The sequence below is a fragment of the Phocoena phocoena genome, chromosome 13, assembly GCF_963924675.1.
Source record: "Phocoena phocoena chromosome 13, mPhoPho1.1, whole genome shotgun sequence".
NCBI lineage: Eukaryota > Metazoa > Chordata > Mammalia > Artiodactyla > Phocoenidae > Phocoena > Phocoena phocoena.
The window spans coordinates 81,912,163-81,934,462 of NC_089231.1; the positions used below are offsets into that span (position 1 = coordinate 81,912,163).

The 22,300-nt window shown below is 38.7% G+C and overlaps 1 protein-coding gene across 3 annotated transcripts in view; it reads right to left on the reverse strand.

Moving 5' to 3' along the window:
* Positions 1-2,764: 2,764 nt before the first annotated feature.
* The window catches only part of RAD9B (RAD9 checkpoint clamp component B), a 31,651-nt gene continuing 12,115 nt past the window's right edge, over positions 2,765-22,300 (reverse strand). The window contains exons 5-11 of one of the 3 annotated variants that reach the window (XM_065889878.1): positions 20,030-20,129; positions 16,487-16,593; positions 13,077-13,183; positions 12,927-12,991; positions 12,253-12,375; positions 10,849-11,086; positions 2,765-2,785 (exon numbers count right to left, since the gene is read on the reverse strand). In XM_065889878.1, coding sequence (XP_065745950.1) covers positions 2,765-2,785; positions 10,849-11,086; positions 12,253-12,375; positions 12,927-12,991; positions 13,077-13,183; positions 16,487-16,593; positions 20,030-20,129 — 761 coding nt within the window. Of the gene's footprint in view, positions 2,786-3,649; positions 3,779-10,848; positions 11,087-12,252; positions 12,376-12,926; positions 12,992-13,076; positions 13,184-16,486; positions 16,594-20,029; positions 20,130-22,300 lie in introns of those variants that run through there. The other 2 variants (XM_065889880.1, XM_065889879.1) reach the window with 2 other exon arrangements.

The following is a 22,300-nucleotide window of genomic DNA, read 5'->3' on the forward strand; positions in this document are numbered from 1 at the left end:
CTTCATAAAGGTAGATTGATGGTGTTTTACACAACTCATTTAATCAACTTAGTCTTTTTTGAGAAATGAGCATTAGGAATTGACAATGTGTTTGTTCCAGGGATGTTGAAAATGGTGGGACAAGAATTGTGTTTCACAGGGGAACTGACTTTGGACCTGGCCTGTAGATTTGGGACACAAAATATTTTCTCTTTTTTTCCCCTGCCCTTTTTGTGTTATGCACTTAATTTTATGACTGTGGGGGTCTGTTGGAGTGCTGCTTAACAAGTAACTTTCCTTCCACTGTCAGTGGTCAGAGGCTGTGTAGTACCCATACTGGAATTTTCCATGTCACAGGACCCAAGTCTTTGTGGGGTGTGCCTGAGATATACCACTTGGTGGGTCTAATTCTGAACTTGATGTGTTAATTGTATTTTAAATCAAGCATATAAACACACATATTGATACATTTGCCTCACGTAGTGGACTTTTATAACAAAAGAGAATTTGGATTTCTAATTTACAAATGGCAAATTATTTATCCCTCTCTGGATGCACCAAAGACCAGTAAAGTTTATAGCTTTTCCATCTATATTTATAAAGCAATACTGTATTATAAAAATCAATATTTTTATCACATGCTTGAAATTTTTATTTTGTTCTGTTTTAAAGTGTGCACTCTAAACATATCAGAACGTTATTTCTTCCTGTGAACTTAAGCTGCCTGCGCACAAAAAAGAATTCACCGAATGGATACACAGTAGAGTCCATAGGCTCCTAAAAACTGAAAGAAGAAATGAGGTGGGGAAAACAAGTTACTTGTCCTGAATTACTGTACTGGCTTGACATGGTTGATGGGTACTAAATCACAAAAGAATCCATTCCAGGTGTGCATGTCTGGGAGTTGGGCTGTAACTAGATTAGAAACTAGATTTCGAGCTTTGCATGATGGGCGAGTGTCTTATCACATCGGTTGCATTCGTTCTGGATAGAATAGTAGCCTTCAGTACCACCAACATACCACATCATGTAACAAGGCAATAATTGTGGGAATTCACTGAGTCAGTTTTGAGCGTTTTGGAGATTGTAAACAAGATAGGCTAGAACTGTAAATGTTTGTACTTCTGATTAAGTTCATGGTTCCTTGTCACCTTATACCAGCTATCTTTGGTAGAAGCTGCAGCATCCAATTTTCCTGGAAACTATCACATTTTTGCATTTAACAAATTTTACAACATCAAAAAACCAAAATCTGCTTATAAAACAAAATGTGAAACAGAAAACATTTAGATTCTATTGTTTAAAAAAATTAAATTATTTGCAAAATTGAACTTCAACTAAAAATCGACAGTGTCCATGTCAAAATTTTAACTGTAAGCAGGTAGTTTGTGGCAAAGATGGCTAAATAATGAAGCAAGTCTGAATTTGTGTATACTAATGAGCTGCTTTTTTCTGTTGAGACTATCATTATTTGTCTTACCCAAGAGGCAGTGACCTGAATTGGATGTCTGAAGTATAACTTATGCAGGAATAGTTCTGTAAATACATTTAAATAAACTGTAAAGATATTTAATAAATATAGTATTTATACTAATCTGTGTACTCCTTTTAATTTGAGTAGTAACAAAATAAGACACTGGCCCTTGACATTGATTTTGTTGGTCCCTATCAGGTCCTCATTTCCAAGCCTCTTAGTCAGTCTAGCAGTGACTCCATACTTTGTAGCTATCATTTCTGTCTTTTATTAGTTTATTCACTAAGGTTCTTTTTCACCAGCTCATTTACTACATCAGTTTAGCTTCCTCAAAAATTCGTCAAACTGGATTAATAATTGAATGTAACATATAGATGGTTTCCCAGCTGAGAAGCCTTTTGCATCTTCTGAATGATATGTGAAGTCAAACAAAAATCTGGTGTCATTTAAATTTAGCATTCTGTATTCAAATTCTAAAATCCAAACTATATACAATTTGACAGTGTAACTGTCTTTTACAGACCAGTGCTGCATCTAGGTGACTACTGATGATGATGATGCCTTCACAGCCGAAACTGCCCTGGCCCATTTCAGTGAGCGAACCAGAAACTTCATCCTCAGCAAGGAGACCTACAGTTACTCTCGGGTATAAATGTTCTCCGTGTAGTCATCTGCATTTATTAGGAATATGTGAAATTCAGTGTTAGTCATCAGTGTAAGCAAAAGATACATAAATCTTTAGCCTACAATGTGAAATTATGTGGGCATTGCCAGTTTCCAAAAAAAGCTTGATGAAAGCCCAGTTTCATTCACTGAGGAACATTTTGGGATGAACTTGAGTTTTTATTAGGTTATTGTGGGTAGCTATGGCTCATTACCAAGCTACAAGAGCCAAACTCATTCTGGTTTTAGTTTGAACTCTGTTCACAGTTCTAAAGTTTACTAATCCACTCAGCCACCTTTGTCTTATTAATTCCTCACAAAATCTAAAGCACAATTGCTTGCCAATTAACATTTCCTTGTGATTTGATGGTTTCACAGGCTTAACAATTAAGGTGTTACAAAAGTCTAGTTTGTCAGGTTATAATTGACTCTAAACAGGTTTGGGAGAGGGAGAGGCACACATCATAAGATGTTATATAACAATATTTCTGTGCCAGATTTTTTATTCTGTGCAGGTAAGAAGCTAATTCTTAAAGAGGCAAAGAACAGAGACATTCATCTTCCATCTCATTCCCCTCCAAACCCAGGCTTTCTTGGCAGTGGAGGCCGCTGTTCTATATCAGATAATACAGAAATAATTTTTTGGCATCACTTCTTTTCTGCATCACACTGCAAAATTTTAAAGTCTCATATTTTTACTTAAAATCTTAAAAAAATATAGCAAGCAATAGACCAAAAATGTTGTGGCATTACATGCATAACTTTTTACTATGTCTGAAAGCACCAAAACTCAAATGTTTGCAATCAAACACAGAAGATACCTGAACTCTACAAGCCATATTGATGCACTCAAAATGGCTGCTAAAGAAAGTTTAAATACCTTTATAAAACTGGTAAAGAAAATGCTAAAAACTCTAGTGTGAATGTGTACTGAATTGAAGATTTATTTTTTTTAATTTTATTTATTTGGCTGTGTTGGGTTTTCATTGCTCCACGCATGCTTTCTCTAGTTGCGGTGAGCAGGGGCTACTCTTCGTTGTGGTGCACGGGCTTCCCATTGCGGTGGCTTCTCTTGTTGCGGAGCATGGCACGCAGGCTTCAGTAGTTGTGACTCATGGGCTCTAGAGTGCAGGCTCAGTAGTTGTGGCACACGGGCTTAGTTGCTCCACAGCATGTGGGATCTTCCCAGACCAGGGTTTGAACCCATGTCCCCTGCATTGGCAGGCGGACTCTCAACCACTGCACCACCAGGGAAGTCCCTGAATTGAAGAATTCTAATGAGCTTTTTCCCTGCACAGAAAACTCTTCTCCCTCCCAAGAAGCATAATGGATTTAAAGCAAATTACATTTACTTGACAAGCAGCTATTTCTATATATGGTTGTTGTATAAGAAGATGTTTAGAAAACTAGCAGCCCATTATCCATTTCAAGGAAGTCCAAGACAATATCTTCATAGGCTTAAGTGTGAAAATGTGTTTGAGGTGCAAGTGAGCCAGTAAATGGGTAGGGGGCCAGCTCAGCCATCATTAAGTGTTAGAATGTGGAAAAACTGCTATTATTCACGTCCTCTTCACTGTCACTTGCTGGTGCCAGACTGTGGAAAGGGTGGTTGAAGTGTTCTTGTTGGTCAGAAGAAACTGCTCCAAAGAACATGCAAGAAAACTGGAGGGGAAAAAAGTAACTGTACTGTTTATTCAAAGCAAGTTAGCGCTCATCAAATACCCCTTTTCAGAAGCTCAGCCAAGGTGGTCTCCCTAACTTTAATAGTGATGGTTCATGAAATACCCAAAACCTTCTTGAGTGGCCCAAAACATCCTAAAATAAAACCCTTCCCTGGACTCCAAAGGCACACAGTGTGGAATCAGTGGTCTGCTTCTGACTACCCTGCCCGAGCCATTGAAACTAACACCAGGGACTTCCCTGGTGGTCCAGTGGCTAGGACTCCACGCTCCCAGTGTAGGAGGCCCAGGTTCAATCCCTGGTCGGGGAACTGGGTCCTACATGCAGCAAATGCAACTAAAGATCTCGCATCCCGCAACTAAGACCCAGCACAGCCAAATTAATTAATTAATTTTAAAAAGAAAGAAAGAAACTAACACTAAGGCTGTGGGAGACAGAGATAAAGGGAGACACTGTAGGCCATCCTGCTCGACTCCATCCATCTTCTCCCCTTTCCCTCCTGCTGCGACAGAAGCAGCTACTCCTGACTAGAGCCAGTCCTCTCCCTGTCTCTGACTCCCAGCCCCTCCCATGCTTCTCCTCTACTGGATAAGAATGTCAGCATTTTAAAATAATCAAATGTCTCTCATTAAAATATATAAATAGCCTCATTCCCTTCCTCCCTCCATCCTTACCTCTGCTGTAGAGTTGTCTACACTTGCTTTCTCCATTTTCTCATTCTCGTATTCTTCCGTCCTATCTAAAAAAGCTCCTGACCCTCACACAGAAGCACTTCTCAAGATGGTCACCAAAAATTGCCAGATCCTTAAGCCAATGACCATTTTCAGTCTCCACCCCACTTGATAGTCACTCTGACACTTTCTTCTCAAACCTTCCTCATGCTGCATTCTCCTGGTTGCTCTTAGACTTTTCAGCTGGCTTGCCCTCGTCTACCCAGCCTTTGAATCAGGGTTTCTCAGCCTTAACACTACTGACATTTGAGGCCTGGTGCTTCTTTGTTGTGAGGGCTGTCCTGCTCATGGGAGGGTGTTGAGCAGCATCCCTTGCCTCTGCCCACTAGATGCCAGTAGCACCCTCCTTCCTGAATTGTGACATCCAGAATTGTCTCCAGACATTGCCCAACGTCCCCTGGCCCTGGTTAAGAACCACTGCTTTAAATGATGGCAGTACTCTCCCCTGCACCCTCTCCCTAGGAACTTTCTTTCACACTGCTGGCAGAAATTACTACGTATGTATATGCCAGGGAGTCTCACAGAATTTGAACTTCGTATATCCTACTACCTATTTGATTTCTGCCACTTAACATGTCCAAAATAGAATTCATGATCTTAGTGAGCATTGAACCTGTTGCTCCAGACCTTGATACCTCCTTTTCCCTTAAGCCCCATAACCAATCCATCACAGAGTCCTGCTACTTCTACCTCCTCAATTAGCTGTCTACTTTGGCCACTTCTCTCCATTGCTACTGAATCACCATCTCTCAGATGCCACAACTGAACTTCCATTCTTGCCTCACTGCATCCCATTCTGCACATAATAGCTGCAACTAAAGTTATCTTTCAAAAATTCAACTCTGGCAGCCCTCCCTGTTAAAATCCTTCAAATACTTTAAATGCCACAGTACTTTATATGGCTGTTTACATGGCTGTTTACATCTGGCATGAATCGGCACTCAGCAATTACTCTAGTTTCATTCACCCTGTGCCATTGTTTCACCCTGGCTATCTGCCTGCTAACCACACTGGTCATCCTCCAGTTCCTTAAAATCAGCACACTCCCTCCATCACAGGGGCTTTTGCACATGCCACACATCCACTCAACTCCCCCCTACTACCTTATCCTTTCCAGTTCAGCTCAAACACCAATTTCAAAGAAGACGTTCTGACCTCCTAGATTAGGTCAGTTCATACCTTAAATCCTCTCAAAGCACCTTAAACTTTTCCTTTATTGAACTTACCACAGGTTTTTAAAAATTATCAAATATTTAGTATGTGACTATTTGTTTAATGTCTGTCTCCCTCCTAGTCTATACGCAAGTTTAGGAACGTTTCTTGTTTATTTTGCATACCATTGTATACCCCACATCTACAACACAAGACCTTCAACAAATACCTGTGGGAGTTGCATGGTAGGTAACAAGAATGAATAAGTGAATGATCCCTGTTCTTGGCTCATCCTCACACATCAGAAGGTGAAGATGCCCTCTGCATGGGGCAGTTCTGACAGCAGCTGTTGAACCCTTGCTCCAGATGAAACACCCCAAATTAGCTGTGATATAGCCTGTGGTAGGCAGAATGATGGCCTGCCCGCACCCCCAAAGACGTCCACGTCTTAATCCCAGGAGCCTGTGAATATGTTATATTACATGGCAAAAGGGAATTAAGGTAGCAAATGGAATGAAGTTGCTAATCAGTGACCTGGACTATCCAGGTGGGCCCAGTGGACTCACAAGGATGCTTAAATGTGAAAAGCAGGGCTTCCCTGGTTGGCACAGTGGTTGAGAGTCTGCCTGCCGATGCAGGGGACACGGGTTCGTGCCCCGGACCGGGAGGATCCCACGTGCCGCGGAGCGGCTGGGCCTGTGAGCCATGGCCGTTGAGCCTGCGCGTGCGGAGCCTGTGCTCCGCAATGGGAGAGGCCACAACAGTGAGAGGCCCACATACCGAAAAAAAAAAAAATGTGAAAAGCAGAGAAGAGTCAGCATCAGAGTGAAGCAATGTGAAAAGGACTTGATTGGCCGTTGCTGGTTTTAAAGCTGGAAGGAAACCACAGTCAAAGAATGCAGGTGATCTCAAGAAGATAGGAAAGGCAAGAAAGCAGATTCTTACCTAGAGTCTCCGCAAAGGAACGCAGCCTTGCCAACACCTTGATTTTAGCTCTAAGATAATTTGTGTTGTCTTAAGCCACTGAATTTGTGGTAATTTTTTATAGCAGCAATAGGAAACTAATACACTGGCTTTGATTTTAATTGGAGGCATAGTCTCAGTTGCTTCTGAAGAGTCTAGTGTTAACCAAGGTCAAGATCCAAAGGCTGGAATTGACCTAATGATAGCATCTGTGTCTGTTCAATGTATAATATCATGTGCAAATAGCTCTTCATGATGCTTACTGTGCTATATTAAACTAAAAACCTACTAGTTTACTTTGGACTTTGAGAGCTGCCCTGAATTTGCCACTGACTTAAGGTAAATGTCATTTGTTACCCCCTCTTTTCCCTACCTACTCTTTGGCCTTTAAATCTTTCATGGCTGGATGATCAAGCCTTTCCCTGGTATATAACAGTCTTCTAATGGAGAAAGTTTATGAATGGCCATACAACTTGGAATTAGTCCAAATCCTATACGAATTGGGTAAGAAGATCAATTATTATAAAAATTTTTAAATAATACTCATATTCTCTTAAAAATAGAACTACCATACAATCCAGCAATTCCTCTCCTGGCTATTTTTCAGAAAAAAAACAAAAATGCTAATTCAAAAAGATATCTGCACCCCTATGTTCATTGCAGCTTTATAATAGCCAAGATACAGAAGCAACCTAAGTGTCCACCGACAGAGGAATGGATAAAGAAGATGTGGTGTGTGTACACAGTGGAATATCACTCAGCCACAAAAAAGAATAAAATCTTGCCATTTGCAACAACGTCAATGGACCTAGAAGGTATTATGTTCAGTGAAATAAGTCAGAGAAAGACAAATACAGTGTGATTTCACTTATATACGGAATCTAAAAAGCAAAACAAATGAACAAACATAACAAAACAGAAACAGACTCATAGATACAAAAAACAAACAGGTGGTTGCCAGAGGGGAGGGGTGTGGGGGGATGAGTGAAATAGGTGAGGGAGATTAAGAGGTACAAGCTTCCAGTTACAAAATAAATGAGTGATGGGGATGAAATGTACAGCATGGGGAATACAGTCAACAATATTATAATAACTTTGTATGGTGACTTTGGTCTTTGAAAACTGCCCTAAATTTGCTATTGACTTATTGTGATCATTTTGTAATGTATAGAAATATCAAATCATTATGTTCTGTATCTAGAACTAACATAGTGTTGTAGGTCAATAATACTTCAATTAAAAATATAATAATATAGATATTTCCCCCATTTTGGTGCCCCTGAGAGCTGTGTATAACTTACTGAAAATCAACAATGGAAAAATATATTGGTCATTTGAATATTAGAATATAGTAATACTCCTCTACAACAGTTTAATTTTGAAAATCCCCTTTCCCAAAGTAGAATACTACCATATTATTTATCTTTTTAAATAAGGTGAATTAAAATTGATTTCATTTTGGAATTTTGTGATACTACTTGAGGGATTTTAAAAACTTTCTTAGGCTATCCCAAACCAGGGCTGAAGGTTTGCCAACCACTGGCTATGCACTAGGAATACAGAGATGAGTAAGACTCAGGCCTGCCCTTGATGAGCTCACAATCTACCTAGTGGAGTAACAAGCATATTTATTAAATTATTACATGACATTAAAAATGAATAAAACAAACAAAATGATTTGATTAGAATGAGAAGACTTCAAAAAGAGACATATCACTTGAGCTGGGCTTTGAAGGGTGGGTAGGGGTTTGAACGGTGAAAAAAGGAATACTATCACCCCAGACTGTAGGAGCAATAGTATGAACAAAAGTAGGACACAAAAGCATTTGCTGAATGTTTCCACTAAGATCAGGAACTAAGCAAGCATGCCCACTCTCTCCACTGTTAATGTTGTACTAGAGATTACGTGCTAATACAACTGAACAAAAGAGTCAGTTGGAGAGATTAAAGAAGAAGTGAAACTATCTCTATATAAAAATGACGTATAGCATGTCTGGAAACCCTGAGAGAATCAATGATAAAACTAATGGAAACAATAAAATAATTCAGCAGGGTAGTAGGATATAAAATTAACACACAAAAAAACAGTAGCCTTCATATACGCAAACAATAGGCAGTCAGAAAACATAATGGTAGAGAAAACTATTTACAATAGCAATATAAACGGTTAAATTACTTAGGAATAAACTTAAATGTGTAAATGTATATGAGAAACATTTTAAGACACTCCTGAGAGACACAAAAGTAGACCTAACAAGTGGAAATATATTGCCTGTGTTTGGATAGAATGACTCAGCATCATAAAGGTGTCTCTTAACATCCCCAAGTTAACAGAAATTTAAGGAAATCCCAATTAAAAAAATACCAACAGACTTTTTCTGGAGCTAGATAAGTTGATATTAAAGTTCAAGTAAAAAATACACATTCAGAATAGCCAGGAAAAACTGACTAAATCTACAAAGGGATACTAACTCTACCAGACATTAAAACATACTCTGAAGGGGTGGAACTGGACCTCAGGGGAGGAAATGAGAAGATTTTATTAAATACCCTAGGGAAAGTCCCTGAATGCCATTCCAAGGGTTTTAGGTGAAATCCTATGGGCGAAGCAGAATGATCCAAGAGACAATAAAAGCAGGAGAGTGATGTATAACAATAACTAACATTTAATGAGCACTGACCATGTGCCAGCTCCATGTATTAGCCCAATTAATTTTCATAACAATTCAATTGGGTAGCAGCATTATTATTCCCATTTTACTAACAGAAAGAAAACTGAAGCAAAGATAAGTAACTTATCCAAGTTACACAGCTAATAAGTGGCAAGACAGAGATTCCAACCCAGAAACTCTAGAGCCAGTGCTCTGGAGTCCTATACCTCATTGTAAATATAAGGTCTCAAAAGAATCTTCTGGTACACTGGAAGGAAACCAGAGTGAAGGAGAATGGAGGCATGGAGGTCAATCAGAAGGCCCACCATAGTTCATATAGAAGGTGATAATGGTCTAAATTATTTACCCATAATGTAATATCATTTTTGCAGGAGTTAAGGCAAATAATTCCCTTTAAAAATAGAACTTTCTTTTTAGAATTTAAGTGACATGATAGGAAATTTGAAGAAAAGAGTGCTGTAATGGTACTCATGGAGCTTACAGCTCTAAATGTCACTTTCCCTAGTGAGGAAATTGGCAATCTTAGTGAATTTCAGGGAAGTGAAGCAGCAGGAAAATGTATTCCTGTTGCTGCCTGCGAAAAAGTAAGCACAATATGTGTGACCAAAAAACAGGATGAGGAAAATGTTTCTGTATAATGAAAAGACAGATTTCAGTTTTCACTTTATGGCCAAGCTAGTAATTCACGAGAAGAGAAAATTGCCATAGTGCCAGGCATATCAGGTATTCAATAAACACTGTGGCATCAAACTGAATAATAAGTGGAGTTTACTATCCAATTTTACTACCCTAAAAGTCTTCATATAGTGTAAGTAGTGACTTTTAGTAATATTATTTCTCCTTAGAGTTATTTCTAACTCTAAGAAACTCATATTTCCAAACCAATAATAACAACAGCAAAACAAGCTTGAATAAAACATCAATATAAACATGTAAAACAGGGACTATCATTATTTGATACTTCTAATAAATTATGTTTATCTTCAGTTCAGTGGATTTCTTAAGGTTTAACACTATAGCATTTTGTGAAGTTTATCATCCATCTAGTAAAATGTTGGTAACATAATAATGTTCTTAACTGGGACACCACTATGAAGGAATTTGTGATGTTTGTTGTGATGAAGTTTACATTTGTACTACCATGAATAAAGGATTTCCCAACCAAACTTGAAAAATAAAATTAGAAGGACATGTATTTTAGAAAGCAAAGTATATGACTTTAGCATATTATTTGTATTCAAAGATAAGTATGCTATAAGAAATCATAATTTATTCTTTAAAACAAGTGACTCAAATTTCTATTTGAATATACTTTGTTAGAATTACTCAATGAGCAATTTAACTATTTTGTATTGACATTCTGTAAATCAGCCTTTTCTCCATGTCAGACTGGTTTCACCTCTCCCCTAGCAAAAAATAATAAAATTAATTTCCCGGATATTGGGGGTGGGCTGAGGCAGGGAGATTGCAAAGGGAGACGGATGACGAGAGTTCTTGACTGAGATGCAGTTGTGTCTCAGTGTTTTTCTTTTACCTTCCTGAGATGTGAAGATCCTGGCACTTCCTCCGTGTCACTGACACTGCTTTCTGGTACTTCACTAATGTCTCTGTTCGCTCTTTCCTTTAATGGGCTGCCACGGTTTTCCAATGAAGAGACTTTCGTGCGAGTCTCAGAATAAAGCCTTTTGGGTACTGCTTTTCTCGAGATATACTCTGCGTCCTTGCTGGTTACATTTTTACCAGCCTCTGAATTTGAATGTATCAGCTCTGACCTGAGGTATTAATAGAGATTAAATGAATGAACTGTTTACTTGAAAGATATATTTTTATATAACTAATGGATCAATATGGGATGACAATAACACTGGTTTAGGGAATATACTGAAATAACATTGAACTAATTGTTGAAAGTTAAGATTTACATACATGATTATCTAGAAAGTCTCTTGACAGATTCAGATTTTTCAGTAAAACAACCCAATGTATATGAGACAATCTTGTGACACGGTAATAGGGCGAAGTTAGAAAAAAAGTCAAATAAATTACAGTATGATAAAATTGTATAGAGTCATTAAAAATCATGTTTCCAAGTTATTATCAACAATACTGGAAAATGTTCACAATATAATATTTTGTGGGAAAAAACAGAATACAAAACTACATATGCTATATGACCCAATCTTGTTTTAAAATGCAACTGTATGCAAAATTAAAAGTCTGAAAGAAAACACAGTGTGCCAAATATTAACAGTGGCTATCACTAGATGGTAAAATTGTCGGTTAACAACTTATTCTTTGTACTTTCCTACATTTTCCAAATTTCCCATAGTAAGTTTATGTTACTTTTACAATGAAGCACCTTCCACCAAAAAAAAAGTTATTAAGAGACAAAAGGGGGAACTCCCTGGTGGTCCAGCAGTTAGGATCCGGTGCTTTCACTGCCGTGGCCCAGGTTCAGTCCCTGGTCGGGGAACTGAGATCCCTCAAGCCGCGCAGTGCAGCCAAAATTAAAAAAGAAAAAAAAAAAAAAAGAGAGAGACAAAAGGGGAGAAAAAGAAGAGAAAGCAATGGCTGTTTTTCCCTCTAAGAAAGAGAGTTCTGGGTAGTGAATACAAACTTTCCTGTGAACCTTAACACTATATCACTCCTAAAAAACAACTACTGAAAATGGAAATGAGTTTTAGGTAACGACAAAGATAAACCAGGCAGTCCTGTTAAACTGTGATCATAAGAGAAAAAGCAAATATCTAGTGAAAGATGGGTGATATTTCTCTGTTACAGTTAGGTCTTCCTGGAGCTTTCCTGATTCAGTTAAAATTTCTGATCTTCTAATGTTTTCATCCTCAATTGTTTCCTAAATGAATGCCATTTAATTATTTCAGAATAAGACTGCAATGGCTTTATCCCAACCAATAAAGACATTAAAACATGGCCTTACCTTTTTCGTTTTTGTGAAAGACACAGTGATTGTGGAGAAGATGCTCTACTTGGCTCATCAGCTAATGTAGCCAAAATAAAGTTGGCTTCCAATAACATATCGTCAATACTTAAAGCCATGGGTCTAAAAAAGGCAAAGTCAGAGCAAACATCACACTAATCACACACTCATCTTCTGATGGACATTGGGAAAACATTAAAAAATGATAATTTTGGAGTAAAAAGAAACAGTAAAAGTCTTGTCTTTTCACAAATCGAGACAGTCCTAAGAACTAAAAGGGTCCTTAGAAATCATCACATCCAATTTCATAAAACACATTCATCCTAGCCCAATCTCTCTGACATTTTAGTTCTGAAATATCATATAAAGTACCATAGTTTCATAGAGATTTAACTTGTTTAAGCCATGTATAATTTTCTAATTTGGCAATTTATTCAGTATGTCAAGTTTATAAATGTTTTTACTCTTCAGAATAATATATCTTTCTAAATCAAGTTACCAATAAAAAGAACTCTAGGTTATGACATCTTTCAAAATTTTAGTTTGATAAGTGTTGCTAGTAAAGTTAAGGAATTCCTGAGGTGTGAATTAATTTCAAAGTGAACCAAAGGGTTTTATTATTAATGTATGACAAAAGAAAAAGAAACAAACTCAGAAATTTCCCAAGGACCTACTTCCCAGGAAAATCAAAATGAATGGCTATAGGAGCATGTGTAGCTTCTGAAAATGTCAGCATTCCCTGAAAGGAAAAAGAGGGGGAAAATGTGAAATCTTTATTAAAAATTGCCATTGATAATTCTAATTGGACACAAATTTTGGTTTACCTTCAGTTCTTTGAAGCAAAATGTTATTTCAGTGTTGATTCCAATTTGATAGAAGTCAAACTCATCTGGCCCAACAAACATCTCACTGTATACAGAATTGGTCAAATCTGCTCAATGTTATAGGAAAGTAAAGAATAAAATTAGTTCCAGTGGTATTTGTTAAATTTTGATAAGAAAATAAAGCATAAGTGATAAGTTAAAAATAGCCACAAATTCTCTGACATTCCTTCATTGAGAGGTGGGGTCTATGTCTATGTCCCCTCCCCTTGAATCGGGTGAGTGGGCTCTTCGTCTGCTCTCACCAATAGGATATGGTGGAGTGACCTGGTGCTAGTTTCTGGTCTGGGCCCAGGCCTTAAGAGACTGGCAACCTCCACTTCTTCAATCCCACAAGCCACACAGGGCAGCCAAAAAAAAAAGGTAAAAATCAACTTAGAATGGGAGAAAATATTTGAAATCATATATATGAAAAGGGGAGAAAAATAAAAAGACAAATAACTCAAGTGAAAAATAAGGGATGTGAACAGACATTTCTCCAAAGAAGATATACAAATAAGCAATAAGAACACAAAAAAAGATACTCAACATCATTAGTTGCTAGAGAAATGAAAATCAAAACCACAATAAGACAACACTTCACACCCACTAGGATGGCTATTGTCCAAAAGACAGACAATAACAGAGGTGTTGAATTTTTTTTCCCCCAGAGGTGTTGAATTTTGTTCTCTAATATTTTATTAAACTTTTATGTGCATTTTTTAAAATGAAAATATGATGATACTACGCATACCATTTTATAATCTATTCAATAATGTATCCTGACTATTTTTCCATGTCAATAAGTACATTTTCCTAATTATTTATGTGTGTTGGTGTTTTGTGTTTTCCACTACAAAATTAACTTCAATAAACATCTTTGACATACACACCCAGAGAGAAAGAAATGTATATATACACACACACAAGACTTCTTTTTTTTTTTTTTGGCCATGCCACATGGCTTGAAGGATCTCAGTTTCCCGACCAGGGCTTGGACCCAGGCGACAGCAGCGAAAGCACCGGACCCTAACCATTAGGCCACCGGGGAACTCCCAAGACTACTTTTAATAGCTTCATAGTATTTCACTAGACCAATCTCCTGTTGTCAGATCTAAGGTATATAGAAAGAGATGAACCAAACTATTGAGTACTTGTCTCTAGACAGTGGGATTTCAGGTGACTTTATTAGTGCTTTTTATGTGTTTTTAATTTTCTTCAATGAACATGAATTATGTAAGTGTAAGAACAAAGGAGAAATGGTATATATATTTTAAAAGGACCAAACAATACCTTACAAATACCTTCATCTCAATCAAGAAGGCTCATGTCATGACTTGTGTTTGCTGGGGGTGGCGGGGTTGGGGGGGTGTCACTGGATTGGGAGGTTGGGACTAGAAGATGGAAACTATTATATAGAGAATGGATAAACAACAAGGTCCTACTGTATAGCACAGGGAACTATGTTCAGTAACCTGTAATAAACCATAATGGAAAAGAATATGAAACAGAATAGTGTGCTGGCGTACAGTAAGTTCAATAATAAAGTTAAACAATTGGGTCCCCAGTCAACCATAACTATAACTACTCATTAGAAAGCTTCTTACAAGGGACAGTGTCTGAATAAATGGCCATGTATTCAGAGATGGCATTATGAATATAAAACAGACCCTTTCACTAGCCAAGCATATATTTTCCAGATCATGCACCCCTGAGTGCCAAAACAGAATGCTAGATGGGACTTTGAGAGAAGCAATAAGAGCACAGTGGTAATGAGACTAAGCCCTGGAGCCTGACAGTCTATATTCAGATCATAATCCACCACTTATTAACTGTGTGACAGCAGGCAAGTCACCTAGTTTCTCTGTGCTTCATATTCTTCATATAGAAAATGTATACTAATAGTACCTACATCACAGACTTGTTACAAAGATCAAATGGATTCAGAAATGTAAACCATTTAGAACAGAACCTGGCACAAACTAGACCCTGCAAAGTCGTCTGACCCAACTTAAGCCCTGGTTATACTGGTTTTTCACTTCAAAATAATGTTTCTTCCTTTGTATTCTTTCTTTACTGCTATCACCAAAAAAAAAAAAAAAAATCCAAGGTCAAAGAGTCTCAGACAAGTGGTGCCCATAATACCCTAGTAAATTTCCTTAATAGCAAAACTCCTGACTTAATCATGCTTTAGTTTCTCCATTCCATCTGTATAACTCTTAGAAGAGCTGACTTAATATTCACGTTGGGGCTTCCCTGGTGGTGCAGTGGTTAAGAATCCGCCTGCCAATGCAGAGGACACGGGTTTGAGCTCTGGTCCAGGAAGGTCCCACATGCTGCGGATCAACTAAGCCCGTGCACCACAACTACTGAGCCTGTGCTCTAGAGCCCGCCAGCCACAACTACTGAGCCCATGTGCCGCAACTACTGAAGCCCACGCACCTAGAGCCCACGCTCTGCAACAAGAGAAGCCACAGCAATGAGAAGCCCATGCATTGGGAGAAGAGTAGCCCCTGCTCACCGCAACTAGAGAAAGCCCGCGCACAGCAACAAAGACCCAATGCAGCCAAAAATAAAATAAATAAATTTATAAAAAATAATATTTCATTCATTAAGAAATATTCATATTTTCTGTCCTATATATTTGCCATCTGGAATATCTTACATTTCTAACTTAAAGTTACTTTTCCTTTTTATGTGGTCAAAGATCATCTCAACTGGATTGCTGGCCTCTTAATTTTTCTTTATGCTAAATACAAAGGATGAGAAATAGACCTTAAAATTTTAACTGAAAAAATATTTTTCTCAGTAACCAATCTAATTTTATTTTTTTTATACATGTATTTATTTATTTATTTTTGGCTGTGTTGGGTCTTCATTGCTGCGTGCAGGCTTTCTCTAGTTGCGGAGAGCAGGGGCTACTCTTCCTCACGGTGCACAGGTTTCTCATTGCGGTGGCTTCTCTTTGTTGCAGAGCACAGGCTCTAGGCATGCAGGCTTCAGTAGTTGTGGCATTCGGGTTCAGTAGTTGTGGCTCATGGGTTAGTTGCTCTGCGGCATGTGGGATCTTCCCGGACCAGGGCTCGAACCTGTGTCCCCTGCATTGGCCCAGTGGGTTCTTAACCACTGTGCAACCAGAGAAGTCCCATTCTCCTAATTATAAAACAATCTGAATTTCAAAGCCAAGTATTTTAATTACTGATTGTGACAAATTTCTCAGGTCTCTTAAAAATTTTAATGATCTTTCTACTTTTTACTGCCTTTTAGACAAGAAAAAGTATTATGTCACTAATATTTACTGTATAACCGTACAGTAATCAGGAAAGCCAGGAAGTAATATTCCATCAAAGCACAGTGACAGATATAATCCTTACCCATTGATTCCTCATTAGAACTCTTAATGCAAACGTTCAGTGGAGTAACAGCAAGAGTAACTTCCTCTTGACTCGATGTAAAAAGAACAGTTGCCTCAGCAAGCACTCTATAAAATGTAAGGAACAATAGTACATTATTTGAAGAACAAACAGAAAGAAATTATCATATTAAATGGGACTCATCTTTAACCTAGAAATAAATAGGTTAACTGTCCTGGATTTAGAAAAATCTACCCAAAAGACCTATCTTCATTCTTCTATATGAGCTGGTATATTTTTAGTATATCTTAAAATTACATTAGGAATCCCCTGGCGGTCCAGTGGTTAGGACCCGGTGCTTTCACTGATGGGGGCTGGGATCAATCCTTGGTCAGGGAACTAAGATTCTGAAAGCCCCTCGGCTGCAGCCAAAAAAAGAGAAAGAATTACAACATCATTTGAAGGCCAAGAGAATAGCAAAATATATTCTAAGTAAAACATGTGAAAACTGCAGAATAAACCAAACACTAGAATAAAATATCTTTAATTCTATGCTTTCACATCCCCAATACATTTTTTAACAAAAATGACCTGGGACCATACTCCTAAGGGAGATAGTAGAAAATGGAGATGTTCAAACAGAACTGGGGTGAACTATGCTGGAGATGCAGTAGAGGGGTAGAGGTTTACAAGCAGTCTGCTGCCTGTGTTCTCTTTCCCTTTGTCACTTGTCCTAGACTATTAACTATTTCTTTCAAGGTTGTCCTGACATCCCAAATGTCCTTTCATCCCGGGCTCCCTTTTTTTTTTTTTTTTCAGTACATGGGCCTCTCACTGTTGTGGCCTCTCCCGTTGTGGAGCACAGGCTGCGGACACGCTGGCTCAGCGGCCATGGCTCACGGGCCAGCCGCTCTGCGGCGTGTGGGATCTTCCCGCACCGGGGCACAAACCCGTGTCCCCTGCATCAGCAGACGGACTCTCAACCACTGCGCCACCAGGGAAGCCCTGGGCTCGCTTTTAAAAAACACCTTTATTGAGATATAACTCACGTTCTACACAATTCACAGATTTAAAATTGTTTGATTTGCATTTGCCTAACAACAAATGGTGTTGATCATCCTTTCCATGTGCTTGTTGGCCATTTGCATACGTTCTCTGGAAAAATGTCCATTCAAATCCTTTGCCCATTTTTTAGTTAGGTTACTTATTATCTTTTTATTATTGCATTAAAAGTTCTGGCCTATTTTTTGTTTGTTTTGTTTTGTTCTTCATTGCTGCGCACAGGCTTTCTCTAGTTGCGGCGAGCCAGGGCTACTCTTCGTTGTGGTGCGCGGGCTTCTCATTGTGGTGGCTTATCTTGTTGCGAAGCACGGGCTCTAGGCACGTGGGCTTCAGTAGTTGTGGCACGTGGGCTCAGTAGTTGTGGCTCACGGCTCTAGAACACAGGCTCAGTGTTACAGGGGCTTAGCTGCTCCACAGCATGTGGGATCTTCCCGGACCAGGGCTCAAACCTGTGTTCCCTGCACTGGCAGGCGGATTCTTAACCATTGCGCCACCAGGGAAGCCCTGGCCTATTTTTTAAATTGAGGTGAGGTCAGATAAAAGTGAGATTCTTAGAATTTCTGTAATGTTAGTGTTAACCTGCTAATAGACATTAAATTAGCAGAGTTTCTCGATGCCAAAATGTCAGGAACACCTACCAAATTAATCTGGAAACTTTTCAAGTGTTAAGGGAAAGGTGTTGTACAAGATACTAAACAACCTGATACCAGAAATGACAATATGAATGTGCAATTCAAAAAGGAAGAAAAACACAAATTGCTAATAAATATATGAAAAGATGCTCAAACTCCCTAGTAATAAAATAAACACCAAAAAATGATTTTTTTTATATTAAAAAAAAAAAAAGACTATGTCTTCCATAATAGGAGTTTCCTTCTCTCTTTCCCTCTCTCTCTCTCTCTCTCTCTCTCTCTCTCTCTCTGGTTACCAGGTGCCATGTTGTGAGGACAATCAGCCAGCCTACAAAGAGGCCTGCATGGTGAGGAACTGAGGCCTACCAGCAACCACATGGGTGAGCTTAGAAGCTGACTTTCTGAGGCCTCCCACAGCCATGTCAGTGAGCTTGGGAGTGAAATTCTCCAAGTTCAGCCTTCAGATGAGACCACAGCCCTGGCTGATGGCTTGACTTCAACCTCATGAGAAACCTTGAGCCAAAAGCACCCAGCTAAGTCACACTTATTATTTTGAAGTAATAAACGTCTGGGTTTTTTTAAAGCTTTAAGTTATGGGGAAATTTGCTTCACAGAAATAGGTAACTAATACACTATCTTATGCACTACTAGCAGCATTGTTTGTGAGGGCAAAAAGTCGGAAACAACCAACTTTTTCACTAATAGGGTAATGGGTAACTAAATTATGGTTCACTCATACAAGTAAAAATTATGCAATCATTAAAAAGAATAAAATTGATTTAACTAGGGCTTCCCTGGTGGCGCAGTGGTTGAGAGTCTGCCTGCCGATGCAGGGGACATGGGTTCGTGCCCTGGTCCGGGAAGATCCCACATGCCACGGAGCGGCTGGGCCCCTGAGCCATGGCCGCTGAGCCTGCGCGTCCGGAGCCTGTGCTCCGCAACGGGAGGGGCCACAGCAGTGAGAGGCCCGTGTACCGCAAAAAAAAAAAAAAAAAATTGATTTAAACTGACATAGACACTAAAAAAGGAAGTTGCCAAACAATAAGGATGGTAGGACATTTTCTTTTAAAAAACTATGTATGTGTCTAGTAGGTGATATAAATTTGAGAGAGAAGGAGAAAAAGAGAGAAAGAAAGATATTCATAGCTATAGGGGAAAAGAAAGTTATAGAAAGACTGGCTATAAATAGAAGATGATATAGAAGGATTACACCAAATTGTTAATAGATGTTAAACCCCTGCCAAGTGGGATATATGTGGCAAGTAGAGGAGAAAGACTTCCATTTTTCATCTCTGCACTCTTCTATAAATTTTAGATGTATTGCAAGGAGCATGTATTTCTTTTGTAATTTAAAAAACAATAAGGATAAAATATCTTTTGGCTTACAAAGTAATTAATGTTTAAGCTACAGCTTAACTGAAAAATTGAGTACCTTTCACTGACAAATATGTCCCACTCATTCTCTAGAAAAAACAAACAAACAAACACTTAGGGATAAAATCAGTTCATGTAAAAGTGTTAAAATTTCCTCATGCTGTGTGTGTTAAGACTCAGATAGAAGGAACCATATAAATGCAAAGTATTATTAGATAATATATTTTTCTCTTAATACCACTTGATGTAGAAAGCCACTGATGGGATACTTCTAGAACATTTTGGCCACTAAATTATTATTTCTACCATTAGGCAGTTATTATTATCTACTTTTACCTTTCTCAAGGTTTCCTCTTGATCCTTTAAGGTGATTTCTACAAGTTCAGTGTTAGCTTAAAAAAATGTAACTGATTTAAAAGCTCTAGGCTATTAATTCTTTACTCTGTGACCATAATATATTCAGAAAAATAAAAATAAACAACAGAGAACTCATTACCTTGGTTGAATCACTAGTGTATTAGAACACATATTCTTTTCAAAAATAACTTGCAAAGGCTGACTTTCTTGAAAACACAAATTATGAATCCTTTTAATACCTTAAAAATAATAAAGCAACCCGTTAATAATTTTAAGTGCAAAATTAACAGATTTTTTAAAGTCTTTAAGTTTCAGAGCCAGATTAAAATAATAAAATTAAAGTAATATTTAATATCTGACAGGTGCACAAAGCTTACAAGAAGCACTATCCCTTAATGAATGTGTTTATCGCTCCCTAGTGGACACCATGTAACATGTCACACCCTCCAACCAATTAGGCAGTAGAGTTCCCACATTCTTTTGAAATACAGGTAATTTCTTAAATTGTGTGTAAAATAGTAATTGCCCACTACAGATCCTATGTCTATGATTCTTTTTCAGTATTTTTCATCCAAACTGATATTTTTGGATGGGAACTTTAAAAGTAAAACCTGAGCATCCGGTCTGTGAATTCTTTCCCTCTGAGAGGAGGAGAGGAGTGTGGAGCAATAATGGCTACGGCCCAATGTACCGGCAACTGCAGGATATGTTGTACGTACATTACCTCTGATCCTCACAATATGCCTATGGGATAGGTACTTGATCTCAGAAGAGGAAAGTATAGCTCTAGCTCTGTTAAATGACTTCAAGGCTATGCTGTTTTAACAAGTATAGCTAGAATTTGAATCTAAGTTTGTTTTATCTCTCTTTTTTTTTTCTGAATCTGAGTTTGAATATGGAGCCCGTGTAATAAAATCCAGGTGGGCTATAACTTTCTACAGCATAATAATATTATAATAAGAATCAAAAGGATTCACTATAAACATTTCTCAACTTATTTTTTAACTGAATTAATAACAACAGCAATATTTATTATTTTCATAAATATTTACTGAGCACTTACTGTGTACAAGGCTGATCAGTTGTTCTTTCCTTTTGTTTTGTTGTTTTTTGGTTTTTTTTTGACCGCGCAGTGAGGCATGTGTGACCTTCGTGACCAGGGATTGAACCTGTGCCCCCTGCATTGGGAGTGCGGAGTCTTAACCACTGGACGGCCAGGGAAGTCCCTGACCACTTAGTTGTTTTTTTTTTTTTTAAATTAATTAACTATTGTTTTGGCTGTGTTGGGTCTTTGTTGCTGCATGCAGTCTTTCTCTAGTTGCGGCGAGTGGGGACTACTCTTCATTGTGGTGCGCGGGCTTCTCGTTGCAGTGGCTTCTCTTGTTGCAGAGCATGGGCTCTAGGCGTGCAGGCTTCAGTAGTTGTGGCACAGGGCTCAGTAGTTGTGGCTCACGGGCTTAGTTGCTCTGCGGCATGTGGGATCTCCCCGGACCAGGGCTCTAATCTGTGTCCCCTGCATTGGCAGGCGGATTCTTACCCACTACACCATCAAGGAATTCCTGATCAGTTGGTTTTTAATGGATAACAAACCACAAAATTTAATCAGAAATTTAGTGGCTCAAAATAACAAACATTTGTTATTTCTAACAATTCAGCTGAGTGGCTCCTCTGGTTTGGGTTGGCTTAGCTGTGGCTGGATCATTTTGAATGGCCTCATATTCATATCTGGGGCCTCACAGTTGGGACAACAGGGACAGCCGGGATGGCTGGGGCCTCTCACCACATGGTCTCCTATCTTCCAGGAGTCTTCGCTGGGCTGTGCTTATTCTCATGCTGATGAAAATGTTCTTAGTTTAACAGTGGAAGCTGACAGGCCTCTTGAGGCCTAGGCTCGGAACTCACACAACATCACTTCTAGTGCATTCTATTGATATAAAAGCAACTCCAAGGCCAGCTGAGATTCAAAGTAGGGAAATACACAGGGATGAATTTGGGAGCTGTGGACTAGCAAAGAACAACTCAGACAAAAATTTCTGACCTCACAGAGCTTACATTCTAGCGAAGGGAGGCAAACAATAAGAAAATCAAAAGCAGTACTTCCCTGGTGGTCCAGTTGTTAAGACTGCGCTTCCACTGCAGGGGGCACAGGTTTGCTCCCTGGTCGGGGAACTAAGATCCTGCATGCCACGTGGCGTGGCCAAAAAAGGGAAGAAAAATGTACTTTTTGTACTTTTTGAATAAGGAGGTCAAGGAAGACCTCATGGAAAAGATGCCATTTGAGCAAGACTGAAGGAGGTCTTTGAAAGAGCAAGCCATGTGCTATCTGGAGAAGGAGCTTGCTAGGCAGAGGGAACAGGGACCCAGCCTGGGACTCCCAGATCATGTGGTATCTTACCGGCCATTGTAAGAT